At 37.0% G+C, this 25,176-nt stretch overlaps 3 protein-coding genes and 1 long non-coding RNA gene across 4 annotated transcripts; 1 reads left to right on the forward strand and 3 right to left on the reverse strand.

Annotated features, from left to right (window-relative positions):
* Nucleotides 1-8,416: 8,416 nt before the first annotated feature.
* Nucleotides 8,417-9,604, reverse strand: LOC141659693 (uncharacterized). Its single transcript, XM_074466620.1, has one exon. It carries the CDS (start codon nt 9,602-9,604, stop codon nt 8,417-8,419), a length of 1,188 nt encoding a protein of 395 aa, XP_074322721.1.
* Nucleotides 9,605-10,952: 1,348 nt separating this feature from the next.
* On the reverse strand, nt 10,953-11,405 carry LOC141659694 (uncharacterized). Its single transcript, XM_074466622.1, has one exon. The coding sequence runs from the start codon at nt 11,403-11,405 to the stop codon at nt 10,953-10,955; it is 453 nt and encodes a 150-aa protein (XP_074322723.1).
* Nucleotides 11,406-19,716: 8,311 nt separating this feature from the next.
* On the forward strand, nt 19,717-22,242 carry LOC141723591 (putative indole-3-acetic acid-amido synthetase GH3.1). The gene is made up of 3 exons (XM_074525431.1): nt 19,717-20,091; nt 20,330-20,431; nt 20,550-22,242. The coding sequence occupies exons 1-3, from the start codon at nt 19,772-19,774 to the stop codon at nt 21,913-21,915; spliced, it is 1,788 nt and encodes a 595-aa protein (XP_074381532.1). The 5' UTR covers nt 19,717-19,771; the 3' UTR covers nt 21,916-22,242.
* Nucleotides 22,243-23,131: 889 nt separating this feature from the next.
* On the reverse strand, nt 23,132-24,846 carry LOC141661883 (uncharacterized). Its single transcript, XR_012550160.1, has 3 exons — nt 24,575-24,846; nt 24,055-24,465; nt 23,132-23,414 (listed from the first exon to the last, which is right to left on the reverse strand). It is a non-coding gene; the product is annotated as an uncharacterized LOC141661883 (long non-coding RNA).
* Between the last annotated feature and the right edge of the window lie 330 nt (nt 24,847-25,176).

A 25,176-nucleotide genomic window follows, 5' to 3' on the forward strand; every position in this document is an offset into this window, starting at 1 on the left:
GAAGATCTAAAGGCAGAGGCGGAAGGTCTGATAGAGGAGATTATACCAATGTCAAATGCTATAACTGTGGTGAGAAAGGCCAATATCTCCTGATTCAAAAGGTAAGGGTGACAAAGGCAAGTTCTTGTCACAAAGCAAAAAGGTGGACAGCACCTCAGACTCTGAAAGTGAGGAACTATGCGTTGATGACAAATGCTGATAAAGAATGATGAGAGCAGTTCTGTAGCTGCAGAAACAAAGGTACCCTCGACTACTTATGCTTTTCATACTGATGATATTAATGAGTTGAGAAGACTCTTAAAACCATGTTTGTTGTTAGAGATCAACTTTAACATGTGAAAGATTAACTTCTGAAAATCTTGCTTTAAGAAAAAGAAATGATTTCTTAGAAAAGAGTTAGTTATGTTCCCAACTCAGAAGGATAGAGATGATGCTTTTTAGTTAGGATGAAGTGCTAAAAATGAATGAATCTCTAAAAACTGAGTTAGAAAAGAAAGAGAGATAATCAGGACTTGGACTAACTCTGGCAGAACAACTCAAAATTTGCTAAGTAGTGAAAATTGGAAAGAGGGCTTAGGTTATGGAGAGGATAAGAATGATAAAAGACTGTAGAAATTAAGATGTTATTAAGTAAAAGCCAAGTTAACCTATTAAGTTTGTAAGTGTAAAGGTCTGATAATGATAAATCAAAAGTTAGAGAAGGATTAACTTCTGACAAGCTAAACAGGAAAAGACAGCTGAAGTAACATAGGCATAATGACTAAGAAGCAGCTTAAGCATAAGCTGAAAGATGTTAAGAATTGTAAACAAGGTAAAATCACCTAGGAAAAATAGGAATGTAAAGGAAGGTGTGAATAAAAGCAATGATTATAAACCTGTTCCTGATGCTCCTAGGAAAACATGTCATAACTGTGGAAGTTCTAAACATCTGGCTTCTTTTTGCAGGAAGAATAAGAACATTAACTCCTTACCTTCAAAATGAGGAGTTAAGAGTCAGTCTGTTAGATATAAACCACAGAATACTTGTTTTCATTGTGGTAGTTTATGGCATTCCATTTATACTTGTAAGGAATATCATAGCTTGTACTGTGATTATTATCAATTAAACCTTCTTTGAAGAAAGTTTCCATTGTTCCTTCTAGTGTAAATTCTGATTCAAAGTCTGATAGTGTAAGTTCTGATAAGAAAAATGTTAACATAAAACTCTGATGCTAAATCCGCTGCAAATGTTAACAAACTTGATAAGGCCAAAGGATCCAAGCAAGTCTGGGTCCTTAAAACTAATCATTAGTGGTCTTTGTGATTGCAGGGCAACAGGAAAAATATTCTAGTTCTGGACAGTGGATGTTCAAGACATATGACTGGAAATAAAGCCCTGCTATCAGACTTTGTGGAGAAAGCTGACCCAAGTGTTTCTTATGGAGATGGCAACATTGGAAAAACATTGGGATATGGCAATATCAATCTTGGGGATGTCATCATTAAAGATGTAGCTCTGGTCTCAGGACTTAAACATAATCTGCAGAGTATAAGTCAAATATGTGACAGAGGTTATCATGTTGATTTCTTTGAAGAACACTGTGAAGTTGTAAGTAAATCCAAAGGCAAAGTTGTTCTAAAAGGATAGAGGCGTGGTAACATTTATGAAGTTAAGCTTTCAACAAGTACCGATGGTTCTGCAATCTGTCTGATGAGTAAAGCATCAATTGAAGAAAGCTGGAATTGGCACAAAAACTCTCTCATTTAAATTTCAACAATATAAATGAGCTGGTCAAGAACGATCTTGTGAGAGGACTGCCAAAGTCAGTATTTGCTCCTGATGGCCTTTGTGATTCTTGTTAGAAGGCCAAACAAAGAAAATCTTCATTCAAGAGCAAGACTGAATCATCAATTCTTGAGTCTTATCATCTACTACATGTTGATCTATTTGGTCCAGTAAATGTCATGTCTATTGCAAAGAAGAAATATGCATTGGTCATAGTGGATGAGTTCACTAGATACACATGGGTGTATTTCTTGCACACAAAAAGTGAAACTGCATCTATCTTGATTGATCATGTCAAACATCTGGATAAATTGGTCAAAGATTCTGTGAAAACAATAAGGAGTGATAATGGCACTGAGTTCAAGAATTTGATAATGGAAGAGTTCTGCAAAACCCATGGAATTAAGCAGGAATTTTCTGCTCCTGGAACTCCACAGCAAAATAGAGTTGTTGAAAGGAAGAATAAAACTCTCATTGAAGCTGCACGTACAATGCTTGAAGAAGCAAAGCTTCCAACCTATTTCTGGGCTGAAGCTGTGCAGACTGCTTGTTTTACTCAAAATACAACACTCATTAACAAGCAAGGAAAAACACCATATAAGATGGTGAAGAAAAAGAAGTCAAATCTGAAGTACTTTCATGTATTTGGATGCAAGTGTTTTGTTCTCAAGACTCATCATGAACAGCTATCCAAGTATGATCTAAAAGCTAATGAAGGAATCTTTGTTGGATATCCACTTTCCACAAAAGCCTTCAGAGTCTATAATTTGAGAACAAAAGTGGTCATGAAATCTATCAATGTCTCTTTGATGACAAGAAGATTACCAGTCTTGAAGATTTTATTGACCGTGATTAGCTGAGATTTGAAAATGAAGACTCAAATTCTGATACTGAAAATCCTGACAGTCTAAGTCCTGATACTGTAAACTCTGATGGATTAAACTCTGATGTTATTGAAACTGTGGTGACTACACCAAAGGAAGATGCATCTATGCAGGGGGAGCATACTCATGATCTTACCACATCTCAAGAAACATCAGAACATACATCTGGCTCTTCAAGTTCTAATTCATCAAGTTCTGATAAGCCAGGTTCTGATAGTGCTGAAAATCTAAATTCTGAAGAATCCAACTCAGAGAGCATAGTTTCAGGGGGAGCATCAGAAAATGAAAATGAAGACAGCATGGATCATGGGGGAGCATCCAGTTCTAGAGAAAACCTTCCATCTGCAAGGAAGTGGACAAAATCACATACACCTGATTTGATAATTGGAAATCCTGATGCAGGTGTCAGAACTAGAACAGGTACTTCAAACGAATGTCTTTGCAATTCTTTTCTCTCTCAGACTGAGCCAAATAGAGTGGAAGAAACTCTTCAAGATGCTGATTGGGTGCAAGCAATGCAGGAAAAGTTAAATGAATTTGAAAGAAACAAAGTCTGGACCCTAGTGCCAAGACCAAAGAATAGATCTGTAGTTGGTACAAAGTGGGTATTCAGAAACAAAACTGACAGTGATGGCATAATTACAAGGAATAAGGCAAGGCTGGTTGCAAAAGGATATTCTCAACATGAGGGAATTGATTATGATGAAACATTTGCACCAGTTGCTAGGTTAGAAGCCATAAAGATATTTTTGGCTTATGCTGCTCACAAAAAGTTTACTGTCTTTCAAATGGATGTGAAAAGTGCATTTCTCAATGGAGAATTGGAAGAGGAAGTATATGTTGAACAACCTCCAGGCTTTGTAGACTCCAAACATCCAGATTATGTATACAGGCTTGATAAAGCACTTTATGGACTTAAGCAAGCTCCTAGAGCATGGTATGAGACTTTAGCTCAGTTTCTTCTGGAAAGTGGATTCAACAGAGGAACAATAGACAAAACACTGTTCTACATCAACCATGGAAAGGACTTACTTCTGGTCCAGATTTATGTTGATGATATCATTTTTGGGTCTACAAATGACAGACTTTGCAAGAGGTTTGCCAAACTGATACAGTCAAGGTATCAGATGAGTATGATGGGGGAACTTAGCTATTTTCAGGGCCTTCAAGTCAAGCAGAATGAAGAAGGCACTTTATTTGTCAAACAAAGTACACCAGAAACTTGCTGAAGAAATTTGGAATGTAAGATTGTTCAAGTGCATCCACTCCCATGACCACTGCAACAAAACTGGATAAGGATACTGGTAAATCAGTAGATGTTACTGATTACAGAGGTATGATTGGCTCTCTACTCTATCTAACTGCTAGTAGACCTGATATCATGTATGCACCCTGGTCTTTGTGCAAGATTTCAAGCAGATCCAAGAGAACCTCACTTAACAGCTGTGAAAAGAATTTTCAAGTATCCTAAAGGAACAGCTGATCTGGGATTGTGGTATCCTAGAGAATCAGATTTTAAACTAATAGGTTACTCAGATGCAAATTTTGCAGCTTGCAAAATTGACAGGAAAAGCACAAGTGGAAGCTGCCAATTTCTTGGAGACAGATTGGTTTCTTGGTTCAGCAAGAAATGAAAGTCAATTTCCACATCAACTGCAGAAGCAGAGTATATTGCTGCAGGAAGCTGTTGTGCACAGATTCTTTGGATGAAGAATCAGTTACTGGATTATGGGTTAACATATTTCAAAATTCCTATTTACTGTGATAATCAAAGTGCTATTGCTATGACAGGTAATCCAGTTCAATACTCTATGAAAAAGCACATCAGTATCAGGTACCACTTCATAAGGGAACATGTGGATGAAGGTACAGTGGAATTACACTTTGTTCCAACAGATCAACAACTAGCAGATATCTTCACAAAACCATTGTGTGAAGCCACTTTTACAAGATTGGTAAATGAACTTGGAATGGTTTCAGGTTCTTTCTCTAAATCTGCTTAGTTTTGTTCTGTTATATCAGACTTTATGATCAGTATTTACAGAATTTAATCTCTTTGTATATTATGTGCTTAATTGACAAATGTATTTAAGTACTGACTGTTGTCTGATATATGTTTCTAAACTCTGATAAGTGATATGTCTGTTTAAGTAACTATTCAATCCTATGAGGATAACTGTGCTAGATGTTGACCTAGTAGTCTTCAATAAACAACGGATCCCATGTAAGAAGTAATTATTTCTGTGGAAATCTATTGACACAAGCAAATTCTGATAATTGAGCTTAGTTGAGTTTACTTTGTCTATCTTATTACTAAGTCACAAATTAGAATAATGCTACTCATCTGTTAAGTTCTGATACTAGTAAATCTGCTGAATGCACTAAGTGCTGATAAACCTCACTTATCAAAAGAAAAAGCAAGAGGATCAAAGAATAAAATCAGGTAATCCTTTAAGATCTAGAGTAAAAATGTGGAAGGGATGACCCAAGTGCATTGCTGGTATTAAGTAATATGCATCAGAAAAGCAACTAAAATATTTTCTTGGTGACTTTTCACACTCTATGATTACTGGAGAAATACTCTGATAATAACATAAATTCTGATAAGCAGTCGTGACTCACTTACACTGAGAAGCCACTGTGAAATGGAAATTAAAAAGATGCATAAAATTAGCACAAAATAGTTGAGGTGGACTCAAGCATGAACTCATTCATCAGTAGGTTTCAGGATAATGACAGCTCTTTAGCAAAGTTTTAGTTATGCCTTATTTCTAAGATGTACTGAAGTGAATCAGACTTTACTCTTTGTCTGATATTTAGCTTAATGCACACACTAATCACTCCATATGAATGATGAAAATTACTGTGGTGATCTATGTTGTTTTAGATGAACAGTCATTGTGTTTCATTGCACAAATTCTGAGGACAAGTTCTGATTACATATTCTGATGATTAAGTTCTGAAGAATATAAATCAGAATTTGTGTGAGGACTTCCTAAGATAGGCATTCCTTTTTCGAGTTAAGAAATTATGTTCTGATAACTATTAAGTTCTGATATAAGTCTAAGTTCTGATATTACAGTCTAATTCTTTACTTGACTTATCTGTGGATAAAATTAAATAACAGTCTCGGTTCAAACTAAAATATGATGAAGTGGAAGATTAATAGTCACTATGGTTAGGGTTAGTGATATTCGTACTTGAACAGTCAACTTTTACTTGCTTCTTGTGCGCATTAAACCATGTTTTCTCTTTCCAATGAATGTTTTTCTTTTTCCAATTCTGGGGAGACGAGGTAGAATTAATTCTACCTGTCAACATTAAATTATTTGCGTCTCCTGGCATTCTTCTGCCTATATAAGCAACCACTTCACATATTTTTCCTTTCGGCACCTTTTAGTAATGTTTTTGTCGTCCTTTTGCAGGCTGCCCCTTGGGCCGCAGCCGTGGAGGATAAGGTTAAGGACATGGAGACTCGGATGGCCGAGGTAAAGGAGTTGGAGAGGAGGGCCGCGACGGCCGAGGAGGAACTTGTAAGGGTGAAAGCCCAGAACGAGGTCGAAGCCGCTGCGCTGAAGGAAGACAGATCTCGGCTGGAGACTGAACTGGAGAGGGTGAACCGGAGGATCTCCCACCAGAACGTCCAGCTGAAGAGGTCCCGAAAGAAGCTTCGGAAGAAGCGGAAGCAGCTGGACAGGACGGAGGAGCGCTGCTTTCAGTTCGGCGCTGATTATGTCCTGGAGAAGGCCCATGGCCTGAAATGGGATTATAAGCAGTTGCTGAACGACAGCCTGGAGGATCCTATCAGCCGGCCAGCAGTCGAAGTCCCTCATGTCTCCTCCGGCGAAGACGAAGAGCTCTCGGATGAAGACCCTCAAGCCTAAACCTTCAACACTGAGGTGCTTGACATGACGGAAGATGATCTTGTTGCGAAGTTTGTCATTGGTGTTTCCATGGTCGTACCTAACTCTTACAGCGGCCTTCTTCGTTCGTCTTCCTGTATTTCTTTTTTTTTGTAATCAGTACTCTTTGTAATTGGAACTCTTGCCTTCGGGCTTTTGTAATTTAGCTAGCCTTCGGGGTTTTATATTTTAATGCATCTTTTGTCTCTCATCAGCATTGTCCAACTGCATTTAATAGTTGTATCTTTGGCTTCATCCGCCTTAATAATTAAAATAAATCTCCTCTTCGGTGTTATTGATGCTTTAACGATTTTAATGAAATGAATCGTGCCTTCGGCTTATTCATCCGCCTTAACGAAAATGAATTGTATCTTTGGCTTCGTTTGCCTTAACAATCTTTTTTAATAAAATGAATCGTATCTTTGGCTTATTCATTCGCCTTAACGATCTTAATGAATTATATCTTCGGCTTTATCTGCCTCAACAATTTTAACAATTTTAATAAAATGAAAAATGAATCGTATCTTCGGCTTATTCATTCGCCTTAACGATCTTAATGAATTGTATCTTCGGCTTTATCTGTCTCAACAATTTTAACAATTTTAATAAAATGAAAAATGAATCGTATCTTCGGCTTATTCATTCGCCTTAATGATCTTAATGAATTGCTGCCTTACTACCCCCTACGGCCCCAAAGGTTGAAGGTCGAAGGTGAGTTCGGGCTGTTAATCCTTTTACTGAATTCAGGCGAAGGAACAGGGGTGCTGATCTTTCAGCGATTGCCTCTAGATCAGCAGGTCATGGTTCGTTCATCCAAGTGGAGGTTTTCTTCGGGATCGCCCCTAAACCTGGTTTTGGATTTAATTTTGTGTACCTGATTGAGGCCGAAGGACCATGTTCTTCTTTTGATCGCCCCGGGACAGGGGTTCCTTAGGCCTTATTAATAACAAATGATTAAGTTAAGACGAATGATAGGGCGTTATTTTAGGATTGCCCCTTAAGGCCCTTAATTCGTGTTTACCAATTTCAAATTGTCATAATAGTGTAGTGAAGGATGTTCGAATTTTGGGCGATTGCCCCTTATGTCGTTTAATTAAAAAATTAGACAAGGGCGGCGGCCGAGGGGTTTATCTTCTTCGGGATCGCCCTCAGATAATACTCGGGCGGCCGCAACACGTATAAATAAAGAAATTTGACAGGAAATGCATCTTTATTTAGTTAAATTGCTTACATTCTTCACATATAATTTAAATACAAACTTTTAAGAAATTTCTTACTGATAAAATTTTCGAAGGCGACTGGCATGCCAAGTGTTTTTGATTGGTTCGCCTGACAATGTTTCGAGCTTATAGGTTCCAGGACGAACGACTTCGATCACTTTGTAGGGCCCTTCCCAGTTAGGCTGGAGCTTTCCTTGTTTGGACGGCATGGATGCGGCCAACTCCCTTAGGACTAGGTCCCCTACTCCAAAGGACCTTTTCTTCACATTGGATTCATAGTGTTGTGCCGCTTGTAGTAAATACCTCATGTTCCTTTGATGTGCAGCTTTTCTTTCTTCCTCCAGTAAGTCTACGTTCGCCTTTAACCCAAATCTATTAGTTTCAACACTGTAGGTCTCGGTTCGGTACGATTCCAAGCCCACTTCAACAGGAACTAGAGCCTAGGTTCCATAGGCCATTCTGAAAGGAGTTTCTCCCGTTGATGTCCTAGGGGTGGTTCGGTAAGCCCATAAGATCCAAGGGAGTTCTTCCGCCCATCTTCCTTTGGCCTCGCCCAACCTCTTTTTTATTCCTCGAAATATTACTTTGTTTGCCGCCTCGATTGCCCCATTTCCTTGCGGGTGGGCGACTAAGCTAAATTTATGTTCAATTCCGAAATGGTGTAGAAACTTGCGTGAATTTGTTTCCAATAAACTGAGTTCCATTATCTGAGATGCATATTTTTGGAATGCCAAATTGGAGAATGACCTGTTCTAAGAAGAACTTTTTCGCGGCTTCTTCGGTTATGCTTGACAGAGGACGGGCTTCGACCCATTTGGTCATATAGTCGATTGCGATTATGCAGTACTTCGCTTGCTTCGTGCTAGTGGTCAGTATGCCAACTATGTCTACGGCCCATATGGCGAATGGAATTGGGCTTATTACAGAGGTCATTTCTTCTGGAGGTTGTTTCGGGACAGTGGCGAACAGCTGGCATTGTACACATCTTCTTGCATAGTCGACGGCGTCTGCCCTCAGAGTGGGCCAGAAGAATCCCTGTCGGAGAATTTTAAAGGCGAGCGACCGACCAGCCAGGTGCTCACCGCAAATTCCTTCGTGCACTGCCTCCAAAGCCTTTTGCTGTTCTTTGTTGTTCAAACAGCGCAGAAGGGGTTGACTGACTGATCGGCGATACATCCGCCCATTGATTATTGTGTAGTTCGATGCTCTGTATTTAATTTTCAGGGCATCCTTTCGGTCGGGTGGCAGAATGCATTTTTCCAAAAATTTCCTGAGGGGGGTCATCCAGTCGCTCCCCTGGTGAATTTCTAGACATTTTTTCTTCTCGATCGAAGGCGTCTTGGCTTCGGTGAGGTAAATAGAACCAGTTAGGTTCTGTGTCTCGGCCGAAGCTAGCCTTGAAATGGCATCTACCCTAGAATTGTTCTCTCTGCCAATTTGACTTAGTTCAAAGGTTTCAAATGATAAAGAAGCCTCATGTACCTTGGCGGCGTAGGCTTTGGTTCGGGGGTCCCTTTGTTCATATTCCCCCGTGAAGTGTTTCACGACCAACATGGAGTCGCTGAAGGCCCTTAGGTGCTTCGCCTTAAGGCTTCGGGCCAGCTTCATCCCTGCGAGGAGGGCCTCATATTCGGCCTCATTATTTGTCAAGAGGAAGTCGAACCTTATGGCTTGGCATATTTCAAATCCTTCGGGGCTGGAGAGGATCAAGCCGGCCCCACACTTTTTTCCGGCCACCGACCCATCTACAAAAAGCTTCCACTTTCCTGGGATTCGGATTAGTTGTTCATCAGGTGAAAGATCCTTCGGGCCCGAGAATGTGCATTCAACCATGAAGTCGGCCAAAGCCTGGGCCTTAATTGCCGTTCGGGGAACGTACTAGAGATCAAATTCCCCGAGTTCGATACACCATGCTACGACTCTTCCAGATGCTTCGGGCCTAGTTAAAATCTTCTTCAGAGGCTGGCTGGTGACGACTTGGACCGTCCGGCCTTGGAAATAATGTCGCAATTTTCGGGAGGCCATAACCAACCCATATACGAATTTCTCGGCGTTGGGGTACCTCGTCTCCACATCCTTGAGGACATGGGACACGTAGAACACGGGATGTTGATTACCTTCATAATTTTTCACAAGGACGGCCCCAAGAGTTCTGTCGGACACAGCTAGATAAAGCTGAAGAGTTTCCTTCGGGTCGGGCCTCATCAAGAGTGGTGCCTTCGTCAAATATTCTTTTACTTCTTCGAATGCCTTTTGGCATTCGGGCCCCCACTCAAAATTCTTTGACCCTTTGAGCACGGCGAAGAAGGAAAGTGCTTTCTCGGCTGACCGGGAAATAAAACGCCGAAGGGCGGCGAGCCGGCCTGTCAATTTCTGTATATCTCTGATGCATTTGGGAGGCTCCATGTTGATTACTGCTTCGATCTTCTCGGGGTTCGCCTCTATCCCCCGGGCGCTGACCATGTACCCGAGAAACTTTTCACTAGAGACTCCGAAGGTACATTTGTTCGGATTGATCCTCATGTTGTTCTTTCGGAGTGTTTCGAAGCATTCCTTTAAATCTTCGGCATGATCTCGGAATAGTGATTTTACTATCATATCATCCACGTATGCTTCCATGTTCCTTCCGATATGCTCTTTAAAGACCTTGTTCACCATTCGCTGGAATATGGCTCCAGCGTTCTTCAGTCCGAAGGACATTTTAATATAAGCATAAGTCCCCTTCGGAGTTATGAACGTTGTCGTGGGCACATCCCTATCATTCATAGCATTTGATGATAACCAGAAAAAGCGTCCAAAAAACTAAGTACCTCATATCCTGCCGTTGCGTCTATCAGTTGGTCGATGTTAGGCAAGGGGTAGTGATCCTTCAGACATGCCTTATTGAGATCCGTGTAATCCACGCACATCCCCCATTTCCCATTCAACTTCTTCACAACCACCACATTGGCTAGCCAGTCGGGATACTCGATCTCCTCGAATGGCCTGCGTACAATTCCACTTCTTCGGTCTCTGCTGCGGGTTCGGCAATTGGGCTCGAGAGATCGGCCCCAAATTTTTCCAGCTCGATGTTTAATGTTTCCCGGCTTCCGCTGGGTTCGGATTCTGCCCGCTTCCTCTTCCCGGTTCCATCTGGCCCTTCATAATCCCGATCCTTCTCAAGGTCTTCGAGCATTATGATTCAGGCGGTTTTCTGATCGCCCCTCATTTCTCCTACCCCTTTTTCAGTTGGGAACTTGAGTTTGAGGTGGGGTATAGACTCCACTACTTCGAAGGTTGATAAGAAGGGCCTGCCAAATATTGCATTGTACGTGCTTTCAATCCGAACCACATAGAACTTCACCAGCTTCTCGACGGTATACGGCAACTTGCCCAGGAGGACCGGAAGAGTAATCGTTCCTTCGAACTGGATAGGATGTCCTCCGATGGCGTAAAGGGGAGCCTCGTTACAGGGCTCTAGTTGCTTTCCCGCCAAGTTCATCTTGTAGTAGGTTTTGTGGAACAGTATATTGGTCGAGCTGCCTGTATCCACCATTACTTTCCATATTTTGTTCTGCCCGGTGATGGGATTGATGATTAGAGGGTCTTCGTGCGGGCGAATGACATCCTCGTAATCTTCAGTGCTGAAGGTCATGGGCATGTGGGGCTTTACCTGTCCGAACTGATACAGATTGTACACCTGTCGGGCGTACTTCTTCTTCGCTGTCTTGTTATCCTTATCCAGGATGCTTCCCCCATATATAGTTTTTACTTAGCCCCTTATCCTGTCCCTTCGCTCAGGTTCATCGGCCTCTACTTCCTCCTCTTGGTTCTCCTTCGGCCCCAACCTATCTCTCAGATCTCGGACGAACTGATTAAGCTCGCCGTCTTTGATCATGCGCTCAATGAGCTTTTTGAGGTGATAGCATTCATCAGTGTTATGCCCCTTGTCCCTGTGATAGTCGCAGTACTTGTCGGGGTTTTTCTTGTGGTTCGGGACCTTCATCTTGGCGGGGCGAACAAACCTTGGCTTGCCCTTTATCTCATTGAGAATCTTGGAGATCGGCGCATTTAAGGGAGTAAATACGGACGAATCTCTATCTTGACGTCGTTCGGCCCCACGATCTATTTCTTTCCTTCCTTCTTTCATGTTATCCCTCCGGTCAGATCCTGATCTTGAGCCCTTGTATCGGTCGGCTCGCTTTGATATGTCGTCCCTTCTTGATTCTTTATATCCTCCAATATTTTCCATCTTTGGGCGAATATTCTCGCCTCTTACATATATATCATTTAGGGATTTTGGGGGAAAATCGTAAAGAGATGAGCGAAGCTTTTTACCTTTATAGGGGTCTAGCCCCGCCGTTAGGAAACCCATTGCTTTGATTTTATCCAGATTAGTGACCATCCCCGCTTCTTCCTTGAACCGAGCGAGATAAACTCCCAGCTCTTCATTCGCCCTCTGCGAATAGTGGACCAAGGCTTCGGTATCCTTCGCCTTTCGGCATAGGTGCGAGTAGTACTTTAAGAATTTCCTCTTCAACTGCTCATAAGACCCGATGAACCGAGGTTTTAGGGATTTGTACCACATCAAAACAGACCCTTTGAGATAAGTCTTGAATATTTTGCACAGCATGATATCGTTGTGGCCCATCCCAACCATCAGGAGTTCATACTTTTCACAGTGGTCCTCGGGGTCTCCTTTCCCGTTGAACTCGTTCATCTTGGGTAATTGTCTCTCTTCGCCCGGAGGGGGTCGGTATAGCTCAATCTCTTGTGTTACAACAGGTTCTCGATCGGGCCTCCTATCACCGAACAGGGCCTTCTCTAAGCGATTAAGCCTGAGGCGGGATCCATCGGGCTCCTCATCTGAATCAGAAGAGTAAGGTTGTTTAGCCCTCTTCCTTCGAGGATGCGAATCAGAGTCAGATTCATCTTCTTCGTCATACGCCCTACGTTCCCTTCTATCTTTATTCGCTCTGCCGGTCTCGTCGTCCCGCATCGCTTCCCTCAAGGTTCGTTCTTGCAGTTCAATTTCCTCCCTTTGCAGTTGCAGGGCCTTCAACCGGAGCGCATCAGCTTCTCTTTTCTTGGTTCGCGCTTCCGCTTCCTTGTCAACTTGATCAACTTTGGCTTTACCCTTCTCCGCGGCCTTTTCTGCCCGGATCTTTAGGAGTAAGGCCTGTTCTTCAGGGGTTAGCGTAATAACCCCGTCCTCGTCGATTAGGGTGGACGGTTGTCCTTTGTCGGTGAAACCAGGCGGCGATGAATGTTCATGAATTATTTTTGTCATAGTCTCGTTCTCAACTTGTGACTCTCGTATTTCCCACAGACGGCGCCAAATGTTACGCCCAGATCCTTTCGGTCCCTTGAACAGGCTTCGACTGGATTGAAGGTGGCTTCGGCCGTGCCTGAAAGTGAAGAGAATGTGAGAGTTTGGACCCCCGATTCACCTCCGGTGTGAGAATCAGAATCTGGTTGTAAGAATAGGGTAATAATACAAGAAAAGCAGAGTGTTTACGAGAGAATGTGTCTATCTTTTGTCTTACTTTTTTAGGGTTTTTATACCCGATTCTGCTTTAATGTCAGCCGTTACCAATCATTAAGGAGGGAGTGAAATGGGGGCGTTATGTCCCTTGTTCTGTCCAACGGTCTACAAGTATTGGGCCTCGGCCTGGACTTTCGTGGGCCTCTGTTTCTCGGGCCTGGAGGTCCTTCGGCCCAGTACCTTAACCGCTTATTGGGCCTTCGTTCAGTGGGCCTGGTTGGGCCTATAACAACAGGAAGAGACTCGATTTCGAGTCCTCTCAGTCCCACTTGTTTAATTTAAATTTATGTTATTGATATGAATATTAGTATTGGTTATATTTGTTGTTGTCGATTGTAGCAAAAAGTATCGTACTATTGAGGGAAAGTGCGAAAAGTATCGTACGATTAAGAGGAAGTGCGAAAAGTATTGTACGATTGAGGGGGAGTGTTAAAGAGTATAAAATCATGTTCGGATGTTCCTCTACCACCTTAAGATTTTAGACAGACCGGTTACTTAATAGTATTCAACTTAATTTTCATAAAGAAAACATACTTGTAGCACTAATGTCCATCGCAATAGTCCTATTCATATAATCTGAATCAGATGATCACATGTTATGTTAATAATCCTAGCAATTGCGGATCACAAAATTTTTAAGAACCATTAATATCAAAAGAAATTTTAAATTCAAATCATATAATCTCTTTTATATATAATAGCATAACAAGGGGATAATATTTTGAGATTAAAAAGTCTTATTGAAAAGACTAAATTACCTCTATTTTTAATATTTATATAAAAGTTATGTTTTGTGGAAATCGAACTCGGGTTGCTTAATTCTTCTATACAACCTCGTACCGCCACACCATATTGTCACATGTGTTTTTTATCATACACATAATATGTAAGTGTGCTAAAAGAATATTTTATTTAACTTTAAAGATAACTACTTGAATTCCCCAAAAAAAATGATAGTTACTTAAATATTTGTATAATTAATTTTAAAAAACTGAATTCCAGATATAAATTTAGGCATAATACATAAATGGATTTTTATTTTATTTATTATTATTTTTTAGTTTGAAAACAACATTTTTTTATTATAAAAAGTAATTAAAATGTATATATATAATTTTTAAAAAAAATATTGAAAATAGAATCGCCTATATATAAATAATCTAGTTTGGTATTAAATATTTAGATAAGTTTGAATTATAATGGGTCAATGAATTTTAGTTTATTTTGAATTTGAAATCAGAATTTGGTCATTGTTCAAAAAATACTCGAAATTTGACTACATGACTAGCCGAAAAACATTGTCACATTCTACGTTTAGTAAATTTAAATTACAAGTTCGACGAGAATATCTTACCAATAATGTGAAATTTTTTGATATCTTATATTAATATAAATTAATGTGTTTGAGGTATTTATAGTTTCAAGTCAATTGATTATTTGTATTAAAATTACTAAGTTCACTTATAGCGCAATAGTGTTTTGGGACTTGTCCCGATTTTAAAAATATTTGAAATTTGATATGAGATCTCACGAGATTTGTTAAAACTACGATGATATATTAAATCGATTTATTTTCATTTTTCACTTTAAAAAAACTAGCATTTTAAAAAGAATTCTTTTAGATAAACAATATTTATTGATCAAGATAATATTGTACAAATATTTTGAATTATTTTAATATTTTGAATTATTCAAATAAAAGTTATATTTATACTATATTGTAACATTTGATTCAATACATTTTATACTATTTAAAAAATATATATTGTTCAATAATTTGAAGGAATTAACCAGTTCAACTAATATTTATAAAATTTTATCGAATTGAAAAATATTCAATTTTAGGAAAATAGTATACAATATTATCAAATTATTATATGAAGAAATATTAGAGTTGTAATGAAAGTAACTTAAAAATAGTTTAAATAACAATATAATTACAATTTTTCCTTCAAATTCTTGAAAAAAATCATGAACATCAATAATAAGTTTTACAATATATAATTTATTTTTATGTTACATGATTGATACTCGGTCGCGTAAAAAACAGATATGGATTGTTTGTAAGTGATAATGTGAATACCATATATAAATTATTGTAATTTATTTATTACATAATTTTAATTTTTGAATAATTATAAATACATGTTATTTAAGTAATCAATTGTCTCACTAGATATTAATAATGATTATACATGTACATAAATCAGATATTTAGCATATAAATAATTGAAACCATCGTAATTTTCTAAGAAATGTAATATACGATAATTCACATGCTAACACAGACATATATAACTTAATCCTATATTTTGTTAAGAGTAGTGTAAAAAAACTAACATTTTTCCGAACATACATACGTTAAATTTCAAAAACTAACATTTTTCATTAAAATCGACTTTTATATTAACAGTAGTGTAAATTTTATATTATTTTATATTATGATTGCAAGTAGTTCTGAATTCAGTTATTCATTTTTTATCTTTTTAAATTGAGTAAGTTAACTGTAAGTTAGCGAGAACTCAGTAATAATATAGACCATTTATATAGTTTATTTAAATGAAATTCAAAATTTTTGGTCAACTCTGTATTTAACATATATGTTAATTTTTAACTTTTTCTTTGTAAATATACCAACGACATTATACATATTAAATTTATTTGTTTCATTTTAAACGTACACTGACTACCCTATTTATATTCATTCACTAAATACAATTATACAACACAAACAATAATACATATATTTTTCTTAATAAGTTATATTGGAAACATTGTGTAATTTAGTAATGTCTTGTATGAAAATGATACACAGATAAATAAGTTAGACATTATACAATATTTACAAATAAGAATATAATTAAAAATATTATAATTGCATGTATAAAAAATTCTAGAAAATGTTGCACGAGTTATTATGCTAATTTTTCATATAAAGACATAAAAATCATTTGTTATATAATTTTTTCTGCCAAACAGTTGCAGGAACATGAACATGATCCCATCTACTAAAAGATAAATTTTACTTTCAACCGTTTATGTGTTCGGAGAAAAATTGAACCAATGACATGGTGAAACGGAACATGTTGTAAAGATTCATGTTGTAAGATTCTTTATATTTGCAAAAAACATGTCTCTGGACCCGGATAACCATTTCATTTAATTTGACCAATCGTACTAATACATACCTGCGTCAACATATATGATCGAATCATTATGTTTGAACAGATATACTCACTCCGTCCCGTTCATTTATATACATTCACTGTTTGCACGTATTTCGAGATTTCTATAACGTATAGTTTTTTGTTGTTTTTTTAATTTTTTTTTATAAAAGTTGAAACATTAAACTTTTATTCAGAAAAAAAAAATTGAAAAAATATTATGAAATTACGTTTTAGAAAAATATTAAAAAACAATATATAGAATTTAAGGAAGTATTTAACGGCCATAATGCTTGAATTAATACACGACTTTCATGGTTAACAAGTCGTAGTACATTAAGATTATCTAAAATGATATATATAGCTGAGTTCATAACTTTAACGTGTACGACTAAAATTTGTGATGATTAATCACGCTTCTTTAAAGTACTAATAATGTTATCATCAGCTTCCCTTAAATAATTCTATCTTACATGACATAAATTATGAATCAGGCCAAAATTGTACTCTCTCAGTCCCATAAAACTTCTCCATTTTTGACTTTTACCATATTCATGATAAGCGATTTACTATTAATTTACGTCTATTGCATAAGATCAAATATAATCCTGAGTAATCTTGTTAGATTCGTATTTATGAGTATTTTAATACAATAAAACTTTTATATTTAATACTAATACGAAATTAAAGATATTAACAATCAAAAGTGTGCATTGACAAACATGTCCAACACAAATAGGAAACGTTTTTAGAGACGGAGGAAGTAACACAATTATGCAAAATTAAAAACAATTCAACCACTCATTTGTTCAACCGAAATGTTCAGCAGCAGTGGAAAACGAATTCTTTTCCTATGCTAGTTTTTTTTAACCACATATTTATCCAACTTATATGTGTGTCGAGTAATCCTGAAAAAGAATAGTATATCATCGACTATTGAAAAATGATAACATATCATGATTCTCTACATAAATCAGCACTTACTTGAAATCGAATTTTGGACCTCGAAAACAGTAAGTAACTAAAGTCTCCGTCTGAACTAGTTGAGTTATCTGGCATGGATAATTATTCGTTTTTCTTTCATTTACCAAGAACTGTTTCTTTCTATTAATTTGTCATTCTATTTCTTCCAATCAACAGCACCGGAATATTGAATAAGCACGCAGGCGAGGCGATGAAAACGATGGTGTCGTGAGAGACTGACATTCGAATATAAACAATGGAAAAGTGAAAATGATTCAAAATTTTAAAAAATATAATGCAAGGGTCAGATATAGAGCCCGACCACATGAATAAGTACAAGTTAAATATTTTAACAATCATAGAATATATCCACGTGATTGCTGCACAACGATAATCTTTTCCGCCTCAATTACTTAATTACATTCCATGGCTGTATTTTATGAGATTTTCCAGACACATATTAGAAAGACCGGTATTTTATTTGTACAAGACGGCAAACTTAACATGGGGGAGTTAAGTAAAATTTTAGTTATATTTTCTAATATATACAGTGCCAATAATACTCTTGTTCGCAACAGCAACCGTTTTACACAGTCTCTCCGGCCGCATATCTCCATGGGAACCATAGTTTTTATTTTATTTTTGATATTACTGAAATTTGGATATTACAGAAAGATATGATTAGTTTTCATTAGCGGTGACAATTACAATAATCGGATCAATTACGAATCTGATTAACTTTTGGATTATGACTACTCGGATCGGATGCGATTTGGTTCAAGTCTAGTTCAAATTAAAATCGGATAAAATTTGGATTAATATCGGACAAAATCAAGCTCAAAAATTTTTGGGCAATAACTTATTCATTTTTTCAATTTGTCATATTTAAAACAATACCTTTTTTAAATGTAATATTTTTAATATTTTAATGTACTTTTACAAAAAATTATGATTAAATAATTATATATATTAAACATAAAATTATTTTAAGTATAAATTTTACTTATTTCGAGTCATATTCGGTGAAGATGTTATATTACTCTGTTTAGATCCGCTTTTATTTATAATCAAATCTAGTATTTAGGATTATTTTCGGTTTGACTAATTTTCGGATCGGTTTAAATTAATTTTCGGATAATTATCGGACTATATAATTTTCAGATAATTTGGATCTCAGATTGAATCTTAGTTTTATGAATTTCGGTTTGATTTTTGGAATACAACAGATTTTGCGAGGGCTGGTTTTGATTGCGAAAGATAGTATATTTTTGACCAAATGTTTTTTGATTACACTCGGGAACTAATTTAGTAAGTTAAATTGTTCATTTATCAAACGGATTTTGATTAAACAAGCACCAGCGGTAGTATTTTGTTACGGCCCGAGTCAAAGAAAACTCACTTCTAGTCTTATATACAATGAATAATTAATGTGTCTAATTTACACATGCGCTCTTGGACTTGATAAAGTTTTCAGTTTTGCGTGCCTGAAATTAAACACAATTCAATGCATTTTAAGAGCACCTGAATCAATGGGTCAAACATGAGTAGTTGAAGCAATGTTGCAGTATTATCCTGTGTATAAAAAATATACTTTATGGATAAAAGTCTTTTAATTCTTTCTATTCTACTAAAATTTATTAAAAAATAAATAAAGTTTCTTGCATTTATTTTTTAAAATATCCAAACAGTCTATGAGTATTGCAATTTCAATCCCACGTTACAAGTATTTGCCAACCAAAAAAAGTACTACAATTTAACGAGAATTTATAACTCATTTAATTGTCTGTATATCTCATATACTTTTAAAATTATTTTTCTGTTATGTGATTAAATAAAATTAGTTATCTATGACACTATTTTCTAATTTATATCAAAATTGAGCAAGTAAAAATCTCATTTTGAGCAGTAAAATATGCCGGGGTCGCCGGCTGAGCGTCGTTGTCTACGACCAACAACCTTACCATCGGACATTAGCATGGTCCAGGTACGGACAAATTGTCCAAGCTGTACTATGCTGACCTGGCACCACCTGGGTCCCAGCTGCCCCCCTAAATATAGCCATGCTGACGCAAAACCGGGTCTACGTGTCCCCTCTTCTTCAAACACTCAATATCCCCAAGACACAGTCAATATTACGAATGTTATCGCTCCGTCAGTCCATCCAACAAGTGAGTATTTGTATTAACAGGGCCCCACCTTCCGCTGACGTGGCATTTTAGCCAGGGACGTTACGTTTTGACCTTGGCCTATATAAATCATGTTTGTTAATGTACCTTCTCACAATCTCACAACACTAATAGTCTAATACAAAACACCATAGTTTTTTTTTCTATCAGAAAACATCTGCTCATGGCTGTTGACTCCACCATCTCGTCTCCGCTAGGCCCTCCGGCCTGCGAGAAAGACGCCAAAGCTCTTCAATTTATCGAAGAAATGACGAAAAATGCAGACCTGGTTCAGGAAAAGGTCCTGGAGGCTATTTTGAGTCGAAATGCTGAGACCGAGTATCTCAGCAAATTCGATCTCAAAAATGCAACCGATCGTGAAACCTACAAGTCTAAAGTACCTGTCGTAAACTACGAAGATCTTCAGCCTTACATTCAACGGATCGCCAATGGAGATCGCTCTTCTATATTGTCATCTCATCCCATATCTGAATTTCTCACCAGGTACAACTTTTTTCATGAAATTTTCAACTATGTTTTTTCCCTTTGTATATTGAAAACATTAAAAAAATTGTTTAATTGAATATGTTAAGTAACCAGTCGCACGGTAGAGTAAGGTCTGAACATGATCCTATAGTAACTGAATATTCTTTTGAATCTATTACAGTACGACTTTGTAGATATCTTAATATATGTAAACGTGTTACGTGTGTACTGTTTATTAAGGAGTTCTGATTTACAGTTCAGGGACTTCTGCCGGCGAGAGAAAGCTGATGCCAACAATCGCCGAGGAATGGGACCGTAGACAAAAGCTATACAGCCTTCTCATGCCTGTGATGAATCTGTAAGTTTCGATAATTCATGTAATTTAGCTAGGAAATTTGTATAATTATATGAATAGTTTTTTACTAATCTGTTTAAATTTTGGTATATGTTGTTAATTCATAAATTATTTTTTTCAGATACGTACCGAATCTGAACAAAGGGAAGGGCTTGTACTTCCTGTTCATAAAGGCGGAGACGCAGACTCCTAGCGGCTTAGTAGCACGGCCAGTGTTGACGAGCTACTACAAGAGTTCGCAGTTCAGAACCAGGCCATATGACCCTTACAATGTTTACACTAGCCCTGATGAGACCATTCTTTGTGCGAATTCCTTCCAAAGCATGTACTCTCAAATGCTTTGTGGCCTCATCATGCGCCAAGAAGTTCTTCGTATGGGGGCTGTTTTTGCCTCCGGTCTCGTCAGAGCTGTCAAGTTCCTCCAGCTCAATTGGAGGCAATTGGCCCATGACATTGCCACGGGAACGTTGAACCCTGAAATAAATGACTCGGCTGTCAGGGAATGTATTTCGGGGATCTTGAAGCCTGATCCGGAACTTGCTCAGTTCATTACTGATCAATGCTCGGGTGAGAACTGGGAAGGGATCATTGTGAGGATTTGGCCTAATACAAAGTATCTTGATGTTATTGTTACTGGTGCGATGGCTCAGTACATTCCTACCCTGGATTATTACAGTAACGAGTTGCCAAAATATTGCACCATGTATGCATCTTCCGAATGTTATTTTGGGCTTAATCTAAAGCCTGTTTGCATGCCATCTGAGGTTTCTTATACCATCATGCCAAACATGGGCTACTTTGAGTTTCTACCACACGATGATCAGTCGGTGTCACGAGACTCCCCACGTCTTCTTGATCTTGCTGAATTAGTGGTGGGCAAAGAGTATGAGCTCGTGATCTCAACGTATGCAGGGCTGTGTCGTTACAGAGTTGGTGATATTCTCCGAGTCACTGGATTCTACAACTCAGCCCCTCAGTTCAAGTTCTTAAGGAGGAAAAATGTTCTACTAAGCATTGATGCAGACAAGACCAATGAGGAAGAGTTACAAAACGCAATTGATAATGCCTCAGTTTTGTTACGTGAATTCAACACAAGCATTGTTGAATACACAAGCTTTAGTGACACAAAGACCATTCCAGGGCACTATGTTATTTACTGGGAACTTCTCGCGAAAGACTCAGCTAATTCACCAACTCCTGAGGTTTTAGACCAATGTTGTTTAGCAATGGAAGAATCATTCAACACAGTGTACCGACAAGGCCGAGTTGCTGATAACTCAATCGGACCACTCGAAATCAGGGTGGTAAAAAACGGAACATTTGAGGAGCTAATGGACTACGCAATCTCAAGAGGCGCATCAATCAATCAGTACAAGGTTCCAAGGTGTGTGAGCTTCACACCAATCATGGAACTTCTTGACTCTAGAGTGATCTCAACTCACTTCAGCCCAACTGCACCAAAATGGACCCCAGAACGACGACGTTGAATATTAAACATGCATGTGAGTTGTGACGTTACTAAGGTGAAGATGATAGAAAACTTTAAAAAAAAAGTGGTGGTTAGGTACCAACCAAACATGCCCCTACCAATAGACTTTGTAATTTGTTTGTTAATCGTGATCTTAGCATCTTTTAGTGTCATGTGAAATGGTAGGATTTGGGATTATGTGTTTGTCTTCAAGTATTGGCGTAGGTTCAAAATAATGAGTGCGCATGATGTAATTGTGATTTGTGTAGGCGTACTTTTTTGTCTTTGTATCCAACTTTATTCTAAAAAGTTAAGGAAAAGACGTTAAATCCGTTTGTACGTAGCAGTATTATTATGTTTGGTCGGATCTAATGCTTTTATTCGGTGGCCAAATATTGTTGCAAGTTAAAGCATGGTTCCACTTTTTATTGTCTTTCGTGCACCCTAATTAATTCGGAAAACTGCTAACATACTTGTATCTTTTTCAATTAATCTGGAATATTTCTAACACATTTGTATTCAGTGAGCATGTCATTCCAATTATTTTCGTGTTTTCCAAAAAATTCAAACTTATAATTTTAAGGGTGATAAGCCCCTAAAATCACAATATAAACCAACCAGACACCCTTGGTTCAACTTTGAGGAGTAATTTCGTCTCATAAACGTGGATATGTGGGCCTGCAATTGCATGTTATCTTCCCTACACGTGCGAGGTGCATCCTGCATTATTCTTGAATATTTGAAAAGATATACGGAATAACCTTGATAATTGATTAATTATTTAATTTTGTAATTACATACTTTGTACCCAATTTGTTTTTTCGTTCAATTGACGTGATTTTTATAAATTATATTGATTATAGATTATATAAATTTTATTTTGATTAGAGAATATATAAAATTTCTAATCAAAATCCAAAAAATATGACCATAAAATATCAAATAAGATAGCTAAATAAAAATAGCTCAAGTATTTCTTTTGATATTCACATAATATGTTTAGTTAATGTAATAAGAGCATCTCCAAGGGTGCTAGCTAAAATGGTTAGCTAAAATAATATAAAATAATGATTATGTTAAATTTGCTGAATCTGTAAGGTGTTGTGCTCTAATGATGTTAGCTATAATGGTTAGCTATATTTCAAAAACAGTATTTTATTATTTTGAAATTCAAATGATTATATTCCACCGGTCATATTTCAACGGCTATATTACAATGGCTATATTCCAACGGCTATATTTTTATTCTTATAAATAGCAAAATTCAGAACTGAATAAAACACAAATTTCCATAAATTCAAATACATTCACACTTCTAAAATACTTTTCATCGGATTCTAGGCCTGTGGGATGCTGACTATCAACAGATGGTGAAGAAGTTTCTCTATCCTTAGTTGGTTTATTTTTCTTTGCCAAACTAGCTTGATATTTTGGAGAAAATCTCAATGAGTTCCAATGACGCATGAACATAAATTTCTCTTTCATTATTCTCTCGTACATCTCAATAGCTTGGTCCCTCTGCATTGTTATGACATATAGAAAAAATCAGATCCATAATTTGTGTTTATTTCCTATTCTAATGCACGCATTGTTCTATTATAAATTTGTTTTTGAAAAATGAAAGCAAAACAAAATATTGATTATTAAATATTCTAATGAAGCAAAACTACAATGTATAAATGTCCAACTTCTGTACATATGCCAGTGCTAGTGTCTGCCTGTGTACTTGAGTTTCTTTTGCATATCTTATTTTTGCTAACTTGCGAATTGATACAACTATGCAAAGTATAAAGGAACTTGTGTTACATATGGTTCAGAATATATGAAAATCACTTTAAGTATAAATGGAACTTGCTAATTTCTTTATATTTCTCTAGTTCAGTTCTAATTTGTAGGCCTGATACCAAATCAAAAAGAGACCTGCAGAGTATTATCCATATCTATAAGGACAAGGATGGACCACTAAAACTAATTGAATCTCCAATTAACTCAACAAAACACATCTGTTACTTAAATTATATATGAAAAATAGCCCAGCATTCATCAGTAACTAATTAAACAAATGCCTAATTGTGCATAATCATCAACAACCCATCGCAAGTTATAAGTCATGGCAGCATTTTAGAATAAAACATAAGTGAAAAAAAATATTTAGTACCTTATCTTGTTCATTTGACCCACTTTGATTTCTTCCACAATTTTGGTTGTAAAATCCGATAAATTTGGCAACTTTTTCGTTGATTGTACACCATCTATTGCACAGCGAATTAGCAGCTCTTTCACTTGTACTTCCACCTTTATTTTCTTCAAAATATTTCCAAATTCTATTCCAATAACTCGTATGTGTCTGATTACTACCTTGCACTAGATCCATACTAATATTTAACCAACCCGAAATCAACAACATATCTTCTTCAATTAATTTTTTTTTTGACCTCTTGCCTTTTTTCTGTTTCGGAACCTCTGCTTGGGGTTGAGATTCAGGTATTTCTTGATAAAATATCACTTCTTCAAATTGTGAAAATGAACCTTCTTCATTCAGTAAAGATATGAATGATCTTTCCATTTTCTACAATTAGAAAAGAAGATACCAATAATAAAAAAATGTCAAAAAAATTCCCCCAAATCTGCAAACCTAATTTGAGGAAGTTATGAAAATGAAAGTGATGGAATCATACCTTGCAGGAGCCGGCCAAAATACAGGAGAGAAAGAGAATACAGGAAAGGAGAATAGGAGATAAAGAAGCGGGAGAGAAAGAAGCGGGAGATGAGGTGGAGAGGGTTTAGCTAATGGACAGGGGATATGTAGATATAGAAGACCATAAGCTATTAGCTATAATTTTAGCTATCTATACAAGAGCGTTGGAGTGCCTTTTTTTTATATATTGGCTATTTTAATTGCCACGTAGGCTAATATACCTCACAGACAACTCCGGTTGGAGTTGCTCTAACCAGGTTAAATCTCAAACCTCTTTAAAGATTAAGTTGTATTATAATTTCGAATTAGAAATAAGCAAAAGTGTACTACCCAAGTGTATACTTGTATTTTTGGAAATCCTTGGTAAACATATAATTTTGTATTTTATTACTAAAATACAAAATAAAGTATAAAAATAATAAAATCAGTAGGATACAAAAGTAGGGCTGAGTTCTATGGAGTCCACCTTTTTATCGGAGTCCTCGGAGTCCATCTACGTTCTGCAAATAAAATATATTGTAAAACGTGTTATTTTGCAAAACATGTTACACAAATAGCAGAATTTCAACAAAATCATGCAAA

Source organism: Apium graveolens, chromosome 5 (assembly GCF_009905375.1).
Source record: "Apium graveolens cultivar Ventura chromosome 5, ASM990537v1, whole genome shotgun sequence".
Taxonomy (NCBI): domain Eukaryota; kingdom Viridiplantae; phylum Streptophyta; class Magnoliopsida; order Apiales; family Apiaceae; genus Apium; species Apium graveolens.

Excerpts from the sequence above, each read along its gene's own strand:
- LOC141659694 (XM_074466622.1), bottom strand. The coding sequence starts at position 11,405 with ATGACCTTCAGCACTGAAGATTACGAGGATGTCATTCGCCCGCACGAA.
- LOC141723591 (XM_074525431.1), top strand. The coding sequence starts at position 19,772 with ATGGCTGTTGACTCCACCATCTCGTCTCCGCTAGGCCCTCCGGCCTGC. Across the intron at positions 20,092-20,329 it reads ATATCTGAATTTCTCACCAG|TTCAGGGACTTCTGCCGGCG; the intron begins GTACAACTTTTT and ends TCTGATTTACAG. Across the intron at positions 20,432-20,549 it reads CTCATGCCTGTGATGAATCT|ATACGTACCGAATCTGAACA; the intron begins GTAAGTTTCGAT and ends TATTTTTTTCAG.
- LOC141659693 (XM_074466620.1), bottom strand. The coding sequence starts at position 9,604 with ATGGTTGAATGCACATTCTCGGGCCCGAAGGATCTTTCACCTGATGAA.